We start from the raw sequence: 14034 nt of genomic DNA, 5'->3' as shown, positions 1-14034 counted from the left end.
CGTAAAACGATATTGCACGGCCCTGCATATATTTTGAGGTGACGTCATTTGCGTTATAAAGACGTGCTGAATGTTAGCGTTACACTAGAAAGGTGCGTAATTGAAAAATGGTTCTTTTTCAGTTTAAACAGAACATTATAATCAGTAATACTGATTAATACTGAATTTATTGAACTCGTTGAATAAATTCAGTATTAAAGTTACACTCATTCAATATTCTCCATTTAAAGTCTCAATGCAATTAATTTTTGGTTTATTAAGGAAAGGATTAATATGAACCTGTATTAATATATGTCTATTTGTATGAGAAAAAGAACGATTTTTTTCTTATACATTCCCCGAGTGAGTTCCGCGTGAAAAATATAGTTATTGTTTATTTTTTATTTTACTTAACAGTATGTTTTAACAAACAATCATAAGTTTCATTATTTTTTACTAAAGAGACTGGAAATATTTTTTTTGAAATTAATGTTCCATTAAATAAATGGTCGGCTTCGAACTTCATCAGAGTCTCTTAATTGGTAAAAATGTGTTAGCTTTCCACTTGAGGCCATGACCGCCGGCTGTATTGCGATAAGATCCTCTCAAACGCCTATCACCTTGGGTTTGGTCAGCTTTACAGTACTCCCTGGGGCCATGACAGTCGGATGTATTGCGATAAGAACCCCCTAAAAGGCTTACCACTGTGGGTTTGTTGAGCTTTACTTTATTCCCCGAGGCAAAGACCGCCGGTTTTATTGCGATAAGAACTATCTAAATGGCCTATCACCGCGACTTTTGTGAGCTTTACTGCATTTCCTGAGCCCATAGCCGCCAGTTATATTGCGATAAGAACCCTCTAAAAGGCCTATCGCCGTGTGTTTGGTGACAGAGGTCGTAACCGCCGCTTGTATAGCGATATGAACCATTTAAATGCCTATCAACGTGGATCTGGTAAGCTTTTCTGTATTTTCTGAGGCTAAGACAGCCCACGGGGGTGGAACCCCATATGAATCTCAAAAATGAGCATCGGTAAAAATGATATGTGAATTTCCGCTGCACCAGATGTGAAGCATAACACCAGATGTGACTGGAAAAATAGGCCGATCGCAGGATAAGTTTTCATCTTTTTAAACATTTATATAAAATTCAATCCTTTTTTAAGAAAATCGAAATATGATTCTACCCTTGTTGGTTTTTGATCTAATTATCTTATATAAATGTTTAAAAAGATGAAAACTTATCCTGCGATCGGCCTATTTTTCCAGTCACATCTGGTGTTATGCTTCACATCTGGTGCAGCGGAAATTCACATATCATTTTTACCGATGCTCATTTTTGAGATTCATATGTGCAGCCGATTGTATTGAGATGAGAACACTCTAAAAGGCCTAGCACTTGGGTTTCTTGAGTTTTACTGTATGCCCTTAGGCCATGACCACCGGTTGTATCGCAATAAGAACACTTCAATAGGCCTATCCTATCACCATGGCTAATGTGAGATGTAAAGTATCGGTCAGGATATCCACCGGTTGTATTGCAAAAAGAACCGTTTTATAAGCTTATCACCGTGGGTTTTGTGAGCTTTACTATATTCCCTGGGGCCAAGACCGATGATTGAATTGCCAAAAGAACCCTCAAAAAGGCAAATCACCGTGGGTTTGGTGAGGCTTAGACCGCCGTTTGTATTGCGATAAGAACTCTCTAAAAGGCCTATCATCGTGGGTTCGATGAGCTTTACTGTACACCCTGAGGCCATGACTTCCGGTTAAATGACGGTAAGAACTTTCTAAAACGCCAATCACCGTTCGCTGTGTGAGCTTTACTGTTTTCACGAAGGCTATGACCGCCGGTTTCATTACAACCCTCTCAAATGTCTATCACCTTGGATTGATGTACTTTATTTAATTGTCTGATGCCATGACCGCCGGTTTTATCGAGGTAAGACTCCTCTAATAGACATATCACGGTCAGATTCGTGAGCGTTGCTGTATTTCCGGAGGTCAAGACCGTCGAGTGTACTGCAATATGAACTGACTGAAAGGCCGTTTGATGAGTTTAACTGTATTGCCTGAGGTCATGACCGCCGGTTTTAATGCGGTAAGAATCCCCTTAAGGGCCTATAACCGTCGGTTCTAGGAGCTTTACTATATTCCCTTAGGTCATGACCGCCAGTGGTATTGCATAACAACTCTCTCATAGGTATATCACCGTGGGTTTGTTGAGCTTTACTGTTTTCCCTGAGGTCATGACCGCCCCTTCTATTGCGATAAGAAGCCTCTAAAAGGCCTTTCACCGTGGCTTTGTGAGGTTTACTGTATTCCCTGAGGCTATTTCCAGTTTTATTGCGATAAGAACTGTCTCAAATGCCTATCACCGTTGGGTTGATGTGCTTAAATTACCTGTCTTCGGCCATGACTACTGGCTTTATCATGATAAGAATCCTCTAATAGACCTATCACCGTCGGTTTTGTGAACTTTACAGTATTTCCTTAGGTCATGAACACCGGTTGTATTGCGATAAAAACCCTCTCATAGGTCTATCACCGTTGAGCTTAAATGTATTCCCTTAAGTCATGACCGCTGGTTGTATTAAGGATACAATGAGGACAACGATGACATAGCGGTTCAAGTGTTCACCTCTCATCATCACAGACATCCAGGGTTCGAGCCAAACTTGGCTCACAATGTTTCTTAATCCAGTACGAGTTATTTAAAAAAGTGTACTCAGAAGGGATAAATATTCGTAGCAAAATAATCACAAACAAGCTAAATCTAAAGTTAACATGTACAAACATAATTCATTAATATGTAAGCAATATTATTAATAACAATTTGTGCTTTACAGAAACAAAGGGCAACAACCACTGTGCGAGATATTGCAGCAGCAATATCTGCATTACCTCCCTTACATTGAAATACGAACATATAAAATGTGTCTTATATTTACAACACTTACTTAAATCAATATGAAAAATAGTGATATTCGTTCAAACATTCAACATCAGAAAATAAATTATATATTTCATTATTTAATTTTACCCTTGAAATATAGTGCTATATCACTCAAATATATGCCATATACAAATGTACTTGAATTTAATCTATTCGTATCCGTTAAGTATTTCTCATTTTGGCACAACATTTAATGTTATGTGTAAAAAACGACATCATTACAAAATGCAAGAAATTGAATTAATCGCTTGATGTTTAACATATAATGTGTATTCAGTTAGTGTTATTTACCATTTTCATTGATGTTGAACGAGAACATGATGTATTTAATGTAATAATGTAAGACTTCGTTGGCGAGTGGTATGGTTTGTTTAATCATTCATGCGAGGAAATTACCCAGCTAACCAGCGGAAGGTCATACACAAAGATGGAAAATTAAAATGTGTCTGTGGCAATTAATAACGACAAAATACACGTACCAGTCAAAATGAATTCTGCAGATTAACATTTTTGCAGACTGTCTAAAGCAAATCTCATACCAATTGTCAAAAGGCAACACATAATTTGCTTACACAATAAGTGTCTTACACTTGTCTGGAAAACTGCTAGATTGAATTGCTAAAGTGCCCTCTTACTTGCGCAATTTTCCACTATTGATATTTCTCGACACAGACGCCAGACTAGATGCAAATTTCGAAAATGTTTACCAACAAGTATTACCCAAAAGTACTATTTATTCTTCTCATTATGTCCCTGTTGCAAAAAGGCAAAATCGAGTTACGCCAGCATTGAAACCATCACCATTTACGTTATGATACTCAAGACTTATTAAAAGCCGTGGACAGTATAGACACGTTTTAACTACAAGAAACATATAAGCCGCGTCACGACAAAACTGCGCGGATGCGCAGGCGGGTCTGGATCCATGCTGGTCGCAAACCCATTATGTTTGTTTTGTCATGACGCGGCTCATATGTGATATAAAAAGGAGCCGAATACAGAGGGAGTTTTATTTCAAAACTAATCTTTTAAAAAGTATTTTGTCATAGATACGCGTTCCAACCTTGCTTGATTGATAGTGTAATAGTTTTACACCTTATGTTATTTATTTATTTCCTTTTTGCTCGTATTAAGTCGCCATGTTATTACGTCGCTCTCTAATGCTTATTATATACTATTATATTATATACTTAGCGAAGAGAAATCAATGGTTCACATTTTTCACTGAATAACGAACTTAAAAGAACTTTATAAAAGCAACTAGTCCGTTTTGTCTGGTAAAATATTATGTTTTCTACAGCAATATGAGACTTATAGTTTAAATCTGTTTAATATTCTATCTTTTGATATAAAATACATAAGATACAATGATATATAGAACAAATTGTTAGCCCTATGACTTCCATGCACTATATTTGGAAGAAAAGTGTAAAGCGGAATTCCAACATTTTTTTCTTAAAAAACAACATGCAAGTATCGTCTTTTGTTCATTGACTATACATGAATTTTAAACTTTAATCATTCACAATGTCAAAACTACCTTCCAAATCTTATTTGCTCTTAACAAACGCTTCAACACTTTCATCAAAGTTTTTCATAAATGCAGCTTGCTTAAGACCGACAGAACCATTGCAGATACTAGTGTAACATCTGTCCCTATAATTTGCAAGACCTAAACCAGTTTCTCTATCTTTTAAAAAATCCTCCAACATCTCCCCTCTTTTGGAAATATCGTTGTGATATCCCGACAACGCTGCAAGATGACTTATTAATGCCGTCTGAAACCGTACGACGTCAAGTTCTGATCTGCAAGCGTTGATTCGTTTTAGCCAGATTTGTGAATCTGCCTCCATTTCTTTGAGTTTCTTTGGTTCATCTGGCAACTGCCCCATGATATATCTAAAATGATTTGAATGATAGATATTTACTCTAAAGAGTAAACCATGATAAATAAAGATAGAAAGGTCGAAATTCAGATGTAATAGGATTATAAACAATACTAACGAAATGCAAATATTGTTTAAACCTGTTAAAGAATAGAACTTCTACCGTCTAGTTTTAACGTGTTTGCCATTTATTATGGTTGAGTTTTAAATCAAACAAACACTATGTCTGCAAAAATGTCTGTTTTCATGGTTGAGAAAGAAATATGGTGCTGTTCCGTGCATTATTTCAGGCACGAGCAGGCACCATAATAGAACCACCGACTTTCCGTCAGTTAACTGGATAGATTCATAACTCAATCCAAAGCCCATGATGGGATTTGAACTCACAGTTATTAGGGGTCAGTAGACGCAAGTTAGTGAATTAACCACTCGGCCACAGAGGCCCCTCTTTTGTAATTGATTGCCATATAAATATAAATAAAATACATAAAACAAACAAACACAGAATATTATGTATGTATTCAATGTATTGAATTTTGGTAAATAATATTTGTCTTACTTGCAAGTCCATTTGGCCAGGACCTCAAAATATATGAACGTATAAATCTGGCTGAGAGCTCCTATATAAAACAAGCGGTTGTTTCCTTCTTTGTAAAACAAAGTACCCTTGTACAGCCCCTCTGGATAGAAATTTGTTTTTTCATCGATCCTGAATCTGTCTTCTAAGAAGGGGAAGTAATTTCTGTACCCTGTTGATAAAATAACGCAATCAATTTCAGCAGACGAACCGTCCTTGAAGTAAGCCTTGGTGGAATCAAACCGTTCTACATTTGGTCGTTCTTCAACATTTTCAGGCATTATACAGGTGGCGCTTTTTGGTCTCGTCCTGTAGGCGAGAATCACGTGTTTAGAGCCAAATTTTAGGCATTGCAGAACTAAATCCTCCCCGGTATATCCCGCCCCAATGATCAGTACCCTTTTGCCGGTAAAAATTCTACCATCGCGGAAGTCGTGAGAATGAATTATCGGACCCGTAAAATCATTCATTCCAGGGAATTCTGGTAGATTTGGAAAGCTGAAAATGCCCGTTGCAACGATGACATGCGTGAATGTTTCTTCCCGTGTCTTTCCTGTATTGTAGTCATTTATTGTGACAATAAACTCTTCTTTTTCATCTATGTATTTCACAAAGCGGACGGCTGTGTTGAATTGTATATAGTCTTTCAGATTGCGTCCACGTGGAACTGAATTTGTGAAACGTCCTGAAAACAATAGAATGGTGACAAAATTTGATTCTTTCGATTAAATAAATAAAATACATTAAAGGAACTCCACTGAGCTTTATTAACATGGCGAGACTTGACATAATTGTTCGAGAATAATGTTCAACTTGATGTAGTTTGAACCAATAACTTTCAGATGATTCACACACTCTTCTTTTTCAGAATAATTATTCCAATCTAATTGTGAAAAGGAATAATGTTTTCAGGCTTTTGGACATCAGTGAAGTTTCTTTAAATGATATAACTATAATATAAAAATACCGGTTTGTGAGATGTTAGCAGTTAACAGTGAGCTAAGCAAAAAGGCATTACGATTTATATAGGTAAATCAATGATCTGCTGCTATGCTCAGCTGGGTAAGCAATCTAGCAGAGCATTCCAAAATAAAGTGTAGAAAATTAATGCTTTGCTGGTATGCTAAGCTGGCTAAGCAATCTAGCAGGCCATTTCTAAATATAGTGTAAAAATGCTCTGCTGTTATGCCCAGCTGGCTTAGCAATCAAGCGGGGGCATTCCAAAATATAGTGTAAAAATGCTCTGCTGTAATGCTAAGCTGGCTAAGCAATCTAGCGGGGCATTCCAAAATTAAGTGTAAAAATGCTCTGCTGTTATGCTCAGCTGGCTAAGCAATCTAGCGGGACATTCTAAAATATAGTGCAAAAATGCTCTGCTGTGATGCTAAGCTGGCTAAGCAATCTGGCAGGGCATTCCAAAATATATCATTATTTCTATTGGCACCAAAAATTAAAGTCTGCGAGTGCCTCAGAAATGCCTATAAGTCGAAAATGTCAATAAAACGTTGGCAACAATAAATCCTGGAACTCAGAATCAGTCTGCCAGCTGAGCATTCCAGCAGAGCTTATTAATATTCAGAATGCATCGCAAGCTTGCTTATCCAACACAGCATTTTCACTCCATTTTTCGGAATGTTCTGCTAGGTTGCCTAGCCAGCTTAGCATTCCAGCAGAGCATTTTTTCACTATATTTAGGAATGCCCTATTAGATTGCCTAGCCAGCTAAGCATTCCACCAGAGCACTTTTACACTATATATAGGAATGCCCTGCTAGATTGCCTTGCCAGCTTAGCATTCCAGCAGAGCATGTTTTAACTATATTTAGTAATGCCCTGCTAGATGCCTTGCCAGCTTAGTATTCCACCAGAACATTTTTTACACTATATTTAGTAATGTTCTTCTAGATTGCCTTGCCAGCTTAGCATTCCAGCAGAGCATTTTTTCACTATATTTAGTAATGCCTTGCTGGATTGCCTTGCTAGCTTAGCATTCCAGCAGAGAATTTTTCACTATATTTAGTAATGCCCTGCTAGATTTCCTTGCCAGCTTAGCATTCCACCAGAGCATTTTTACACTTTATTTAGTAATGCCCTGCTAGAATGCCTTGATAGCTTAACATTCCAGCAGAGCATTTTTTCACTATTTTTAGGAACGCCCTGCTACATTGCCTAGCCATCTAAGCATTCCACCAGAGCATTTTTACACTATATTTAGTAATGCCCTGCTAGATTGCCTAGCCAGCTGAGCATTCCAGCATGGCATTTTTACACTATATTTAGTAATGCCCTGCTAGATTGCCTAGCCAGCTTAGCATTCCACCAGAGCATTTTTACACTTTATTTAGTAATACCCTGCTAGATTGCCTTGCGAGCTTAGAATTCCAGCAAAGCATTTTAACACTATATTTAGTAATGCCCTGCTAGATTGCCTTGCCGGCTTAGCATTCCACCAGAGCATTTTTACACTTTATTTAGTAATGCCCTGCTAGATTGCTTTGCCAGCTTAGCATTCCAGCAGGGCATTATTTTGAGGAATGCCCTGCTAGATTGCCTAGCCAGCTAAGCATTCCACCAGAGCATTTTTAAACTATATTTAGTAATGCCCTGCTAAATTGCCTAGCCAGCTGAGCATTCCAGCATGCCAATTTTACCCTATATTTAGTAATGCCCTGCTAGATTGCCTAGCCAGCTAAGCATACCAACAGAGCATTTTTACACTATATTTAGTAATGCACTGCTAGATTACCTAGCCAGCTGAGCATTCCAGAATAGCATTTTTTCACTATATTAAGGAATGCTCTGCTATATTGTTAGCCAGCTGAGCATTCCTGCAGAGCATTTAACACTTTATTTAAGAATGACCTGCTAGATTGCTTAGCCAGCTTAGTATTCCAGCAAAGCATTTTTACTCTATATATTTAGGAATGCCCTGCTAGATTGCCATGCCAGCTAATCATTCCAGCAGAGCATTTTTACCGTATATTAAGTAACACCCTGCTAGATTGCCTTGCCAGCTTAGCATTCCAGCAGAGCATTTTTTCACTATATTAAGGAATGCCCTGCTATATTGCCTAGCCAGCTTACCCTTCCAGCAGAGCATTTTTACACTAAATTTAGTAATGCCCTGCTAGATTGCCTTGCCATCTTAGCATTCCAGCAGAGGATTTTTATCCTATATTTAGTAAAGCCCTGCTAGATTGCCTAGCCAGCTTAGCATTCCAGCAGAGCATTTTTTCACTATATTTAGGAATGCCCTGCTAGATTGTCCAGCAGGTTAGCTTTCCACCAGAGCATTTTTCACTATAACTAGGAATGCTCTGCTAGATTGCCTAGCCAGCTTAGCATTCCAGAATAGCATTTGTACACTATATTTAGTAATGTCCTGCTAGATTGACTAGCCAGCTTAGCATTCCAGCAGAGCAATTTTTACACTATATTTAGTAATGCCCTGCTAGATTGCCTAGCCAGCTTAGCATTCCAGTAGAGCATTTTTTCATTACATTTAGTAATGACCTGCTAGATTGCCTAGCCAGCTTAGCATTCCAGCAGAGCATTTTAACACTATATTTAGTAATGCCTTGCTAGATTGCCTAGCCAGCTTAGCATTCCAGCAGAGCATTTTTTCAATTAAGCTAGGAATGCTCTGCTAGATTGCCAAGACAGCTGCGTATTGCACCAGAGCATTTTTACACTATATTTAGGAATGCCCTTCCAGATGCCCAAAAACAGCTGAGCATTACAGCAGATCATTGACTTTCCTATATAAATTAAAATGCCTTTTTGCTTAGCTCTCTGTTCACTGCTTACATCTCACATACAAAATACCGTTCAAAATTTACATAAAAAGCTTTGTAACAGGAAACACTGTCTGGATCCTTAAAATGAGTTTAAATATAAAAATTAGATTTGCGGATAAATGGATCAAGTTAAAAAATATTGTCTTTGTTTATGTGTTTGTAAAAAATGGGTTAAAACAGTTATGGTATTGGTGACACATATATAACTTGGTATGACTTGATACATGACGTCATATGATCACATGACGATAAAATTTTCTGGTTAATGAATTTATAAACATTATGTAAATTATATGATATCAGTATAACATTTTTAATAATACTGCAAGTTTGTAACATTGATTTTCATTGGACAATTGTGACGTTTATATAACCTATATACATGACTGCAGTCAATTTATAAAGTGATTCCATTTTTTTCTCTAATAAAGGAGTTTGCAGTATGATAAATTCTTTATAAAGATATATGCCAGGTAATATGGCCATATATAAACGATTATATACAATGTTACCTTCGCCTTATGACTCAGATTATATATACCAACCACCGTTTATATTATTAATAAAAGGTTTTTAATTAAATATTCCTGACAGGTTATATGACCATATATAAACAGTTGTTTGTAAATATAACCAGATCTGCTGGGCCCATGGTTATTTTGCAAACAACGGTTTATATACGGCCATATAACCTGTCAGGAATATCTATAACGAATTTATAATATTGTAAACTTCTTTTTTCTAGAGAAAAAAGATTTATTCATAAATAGACAGCAGCCGCGTATATGATTAGTTATAAAGATTGTTGACAGGTTATATGGCCCTATATAAAGGGCTATTTGAAAATATAACCCGAGCCGCTAGGCGAGGGTTATATCACAAACAGCCTTTTATTTACGGCCATATAATATGACAACAATCTTTATAACTTATTTTTAATACAGCAAGCATCATTTTTTAGAGAAAAAAGTAAGATTTCTTCATGAATCGACAGCAGCAGTGTATATAAAACTATATATAAACGTCACGATTATCCAACAAATATTAGAATTGAATAAAATGAATATCATTTAATTTGTTTTAAATACCTTCAAGATAATCTCTAAAGACGAGTAAGGAGGGAAAAGATGGCGTAGGCTTTTTATAATGTACATCGAAAGGATAGTCGTGAAACTCGTGCATTTCTTTTGGACCGTTCGCCCACATGTATTTGTACATACTTGTATGAACAGGTTCTCCGTTTTCGTCTAACCCTGAAAGATAACATATACAAAATGAAAACAAAATGATATGCAAGATTTTGTTTTGTTTTCCCTTTAAAGATAATAAGGTTGTTACCACATTCAAGTGATGAATGTTATCATGTTTCTAAAAAAAAATTCAAACATCGAAGAATATGTAAAATATGTACTGCAAATATGTGTCCACATTATATATAATCATCAAAATATGTGCATTCATTTCTTATTGAAAAATATGACTTAGACTTTATTGAAGTACATTTTACCCACCTTTATTAACATGAAATGTAAATTTGGTAATATATTTACAAATACTTACAATATTGATAAATCTTCATTTGAGCATTAAATTTATGATATTAAAACATAAAAAATGAGTTACAGGATCTGTAACTGTGATTCTTTTTGACATTCTTTGTGATAATTCTTTCGTGAACAAATTATTTGATTACAGCAGCCTAAGAAATGTGGATAGCAAAACGGAAAAAAATGTTACAGTATATCAAAAGCCATCTTCTGTTATTATCAGTCACTTATAATTATCATAGGTGAACGTATGTACATGAACTTTGAATGTTCTTGTCTATATAAATATATATATGTGTAGCTTTCTTCAAAAAGATTGTTAAAGTTAAGAAAAATCCCATATCCTTAACATAATTTTTTGTGTGTTTCATTTGGACACGCTTTCGTAAAATAAGCTGATAAAACTTCATATCTTTAAAAGAAAAAAATGACTCAGATTTAAAAATATACCTTCTTATTTACTCAATCTTAACTCATACAGGTCGCGAGAGGGGGAAACAAATATATATATTAAAGGTTGGCTTTAAAGCAGCACGCCTCCAGATTCATGCTAATTTTCATAATAATTTTGAATGTGTAATAATGTGAATTAATCAAAAGGAAGCAATTAACACATTATCAATGACATTTACAAAACACGTAATATACAAACGCAGTAACGCAGTAGAAATAGAGTGGAAAGTACGGAAAATCAGTCATAAATCGCACATAATTTGTAAAATACTACTTGAATCTTGAAACCTTTTACTTTTCCTGATAACTTAGTAAATTATTCCTAAGTTTGATTTTATTGAAATATTTCGACTCATCTGGCAAATATATAACTTTTCAGTTTAAGTAATTATAAATAACAAAAATTATTAATACCAAAATGCTACCTGTTTTCCACGACACGTTCCATAATCCCAACCATGTTTTTTGTTTCTCATAACAAACCACTTCCGGCATATCCTCCATGTCGGCAAAGTGATACAGGGTAGAAAGTCCAGAAGGACCAGCGCCTATCAAACAGATCCTTACACGCGACATTTCTATTAAGATTAACTCAAAACAATCCACCAACAATGTAATTTGATTTTTATTTTTACTAATAATTTACTTTATAAAATCGCAACCTAGTTTGAATGTACATACAATAATTTATGCCCCGGTAGTTTACATGGTTTATGCTGATGAAGGCATATATTGCTACGGAGTCAGTAACCTGGTACTATTGATGTAGTTCATAACCTTGACACATTTTCGCATAATCATGAATCAACGCTTGCTGGTATCAAATTTGCAGTTTAAAATCTACTTGGCAAAAACTCGTGTGTATGTATTTGATGTTTATTTTCTCATAGTTCCACTCTATTTTGTTATTTATAAACACTAGGTGTATCCAATATTCATTATGAATATTTATTATCCGTTCATTTTACATTTTCAACTTCTAAGTAATCATTTTGTTTCACATCAATAACTTCAACACATCACTTGACAAATAAAATCTAGTTAGATTTCATTAAAGTTGTCGATTTTCTGTTTAAAGTTTTGAAAAGTGTTTATGAATTACTTTTAGAAACTAAACGCATAATCACCAATTTAACCCTTTAGTCTTTTGAATCAAAGTAGAGATTCATCATGCTCAAATTTGATATATGAAAAAAAATACAACTGTAAATTACTAAGTACTATACAGTCTTTTTTGAAATGTAAAAAAAACATCTTTTACACACGGAGAAAATATGTTGCGTTTTAAACTCACAATCCAATGGCACAATTTCAGTAACAATTCAGTATTTTATCCAGTTGAAAGACAAACAATATCTACCAGTACAGATACACATTGGAATGCTCAATTATCAAATTTTGATACTGAAATCCCTTTAATTTTAAATGGACTCTTCCAAATTCAAAACTCAGAAATTGCACTAAAAACAGTATGGAGTCTAGCTCTATACTTCTGGCAAAGGTTTATCACTTTCAGTTCCAGTTAGTCAAGCGCTCCTCATGTACATACTTAATCAAACCGAGTCTGCAATTTTCATGTAATTTTGTTGTAATCAATGCTTCCGAGGAATCACATTTTGTCCAGATTTATGATTGGCTTATTGAGATATTCTTGTTATAAGCAAGGGCAGAAACTTATCACTCTAGAAGTAACCCAAACGATAAAAAAGGAAAGCGGCCCTTTAATCAATCATTATGCCTCCATATGAGCCAAAATATTTCAAGAAATGTATATCTATATCCCCGTCAACATGTAGCATGGAATTTAAAAGTTATAAAAGCAAGACAACAATTTCAATTTCATCACTCTCATTTGTTCCAATTGTAACACTTTTTTTAATTTTCATTAAGTGGTATGAAAATAAATATTGCATAAGTGGCGGTAGCCTACGAGTGAAATATGATATTTTTTCATACCACAAGATGAAAATTAATCCTGTATTTTATAGAAAGAAACTTGAATTTCCTGTTTTCATATAATTTTTTTCTTTTTGACAGGATAATTTTAAAGATGTTCCCTTAAATGTTTGTGTACTGGCTGAATTTAGATGAAAGTAGTCAAGCAAGACACCAGTGAACATACGGAAAATTTGTTTCACTGCAATGAGAAAAGAATTTTACGGTGAAAATACGGAAAAAGAAAATTCGCTTTTTATTTCATCAATATTTCTCAATATTTTATTTATAAATATATAATAAAAACAAATATTCTGATAATATCCCACGTGCAATAAAATAAAATAGACAGAAAAAATGACCAGGAAAAAAATATATAAAAAAAATCATCTAGAAATGATATATATAGAGTTTGTCCAGACAGATATTATCTTAATGCAGTAAGACACGTAGGTCATCTGTTTGGTAAGTTTTAGACAATATGATCCGGTATTGTGTCTAGTCGATTCTAATAATTCATACTGTTGAATTATTTTCTGACAGAAATGCGAGGAAAATTGGCACAAGAATTGTCTCAAATGTAATAAGATCCTACATCTTGAAAGCATATAACTTGATATTTTCTCAAAAAATATTTAAAAAGGTTCAATTTTAATAATCTTGTATTTCGCAAGCCAGATGTTTCTAAATTCAAAATTTTACCATTTCATAATGTTGAATTCTGCTTAAACCGGTGCTAGGGGACGTGGACGGTAGATTGCACTTGACAGTACCGTCCATGTACAGGCTCAATCAAACCGAGCCTGCAACGTTTTCAATGTTGCCGTTTTAGGCAATCTTTAAGGATTTTTATTTTCTCTTACATAATCTTGTAAAAATCGTAAAATATGTGTGAAAAATCGAACA

The 14034-nt window shown here is 35.0% G+C and overlaps 1 protein-coding gene across 1 annotated transcript; it reads right to left on the bottom strand.

Moving 5' to 3' along the window:
- Positions 1–4019: 4019 nt before the first annotated feature.
- Positions 4020–12693, bottom strand: LOC132739739 (trimethylamine monooxygenase-like). Its single transcript, XM_060727528.1, has 4 exons — positions 11619–12693; positions 10282–10446; positions 5380–6082; positions 4020–4833 (listed from the first exon to the last, which is right to left on the bottom strand). The coding sequence occupies exons 1-4, from the start codon at positions 11767–11769 to the stop codon at positions 4485–4487; spliced, it is 1368 nt and encodes a 455-aa protein (XP_060583511.1). The 5' UTR covers positions 11770–12693; the 3' UTR covers positions 4020–4484.
- Between the last annotated feature and the right edge of the window lie 1341 nt (positions 12694–14034).

Source organism: Ruditapes philippinarum, unplaced genomic scaffold, assembly GCF_026571515.1.
Source record: "Ruditapes philippinarum isolate M1 unplaced genomic scaffold, ASM2657151v2 ctg1717_1_1_1_1, whole genome shotgun sequence".
Lineage (NCBI taxonomy): Eukaryota > Metazoa > Mollusca > Bivalvia > Venerida > Veneridae > Ruditapes > Ruditapes philippinarum.
The sequence above is the reverse complement of the archived record's forward strand: the minus strand, read 5'-3'. Positions and strand labels throughout refer to the sequence as shown.

Coding starts and splice junctions, on each gene's coding strand:
- LOC132739739 (XM_060727528.1), bottom strand. CDS start 11,769: ATGTCGCGTGTAAGGATCTGTTTGATAGGCGCTGGTCCTTCTGGACTT. Junction 10,447..11,618: donor GAACGTGTCGTGGAAAACAG/GTAGCATTTTGG, acceptor GTTATCTTTCAG/GGTTAGACGAAAACGGAGAA. Junction 4,834..5,379: donor CTGGCCAAATGGACTTGCAA/GTAAGACAAATA, acceptor AAATCATTTTAG/ATATATCATGGGGCAGTTGC.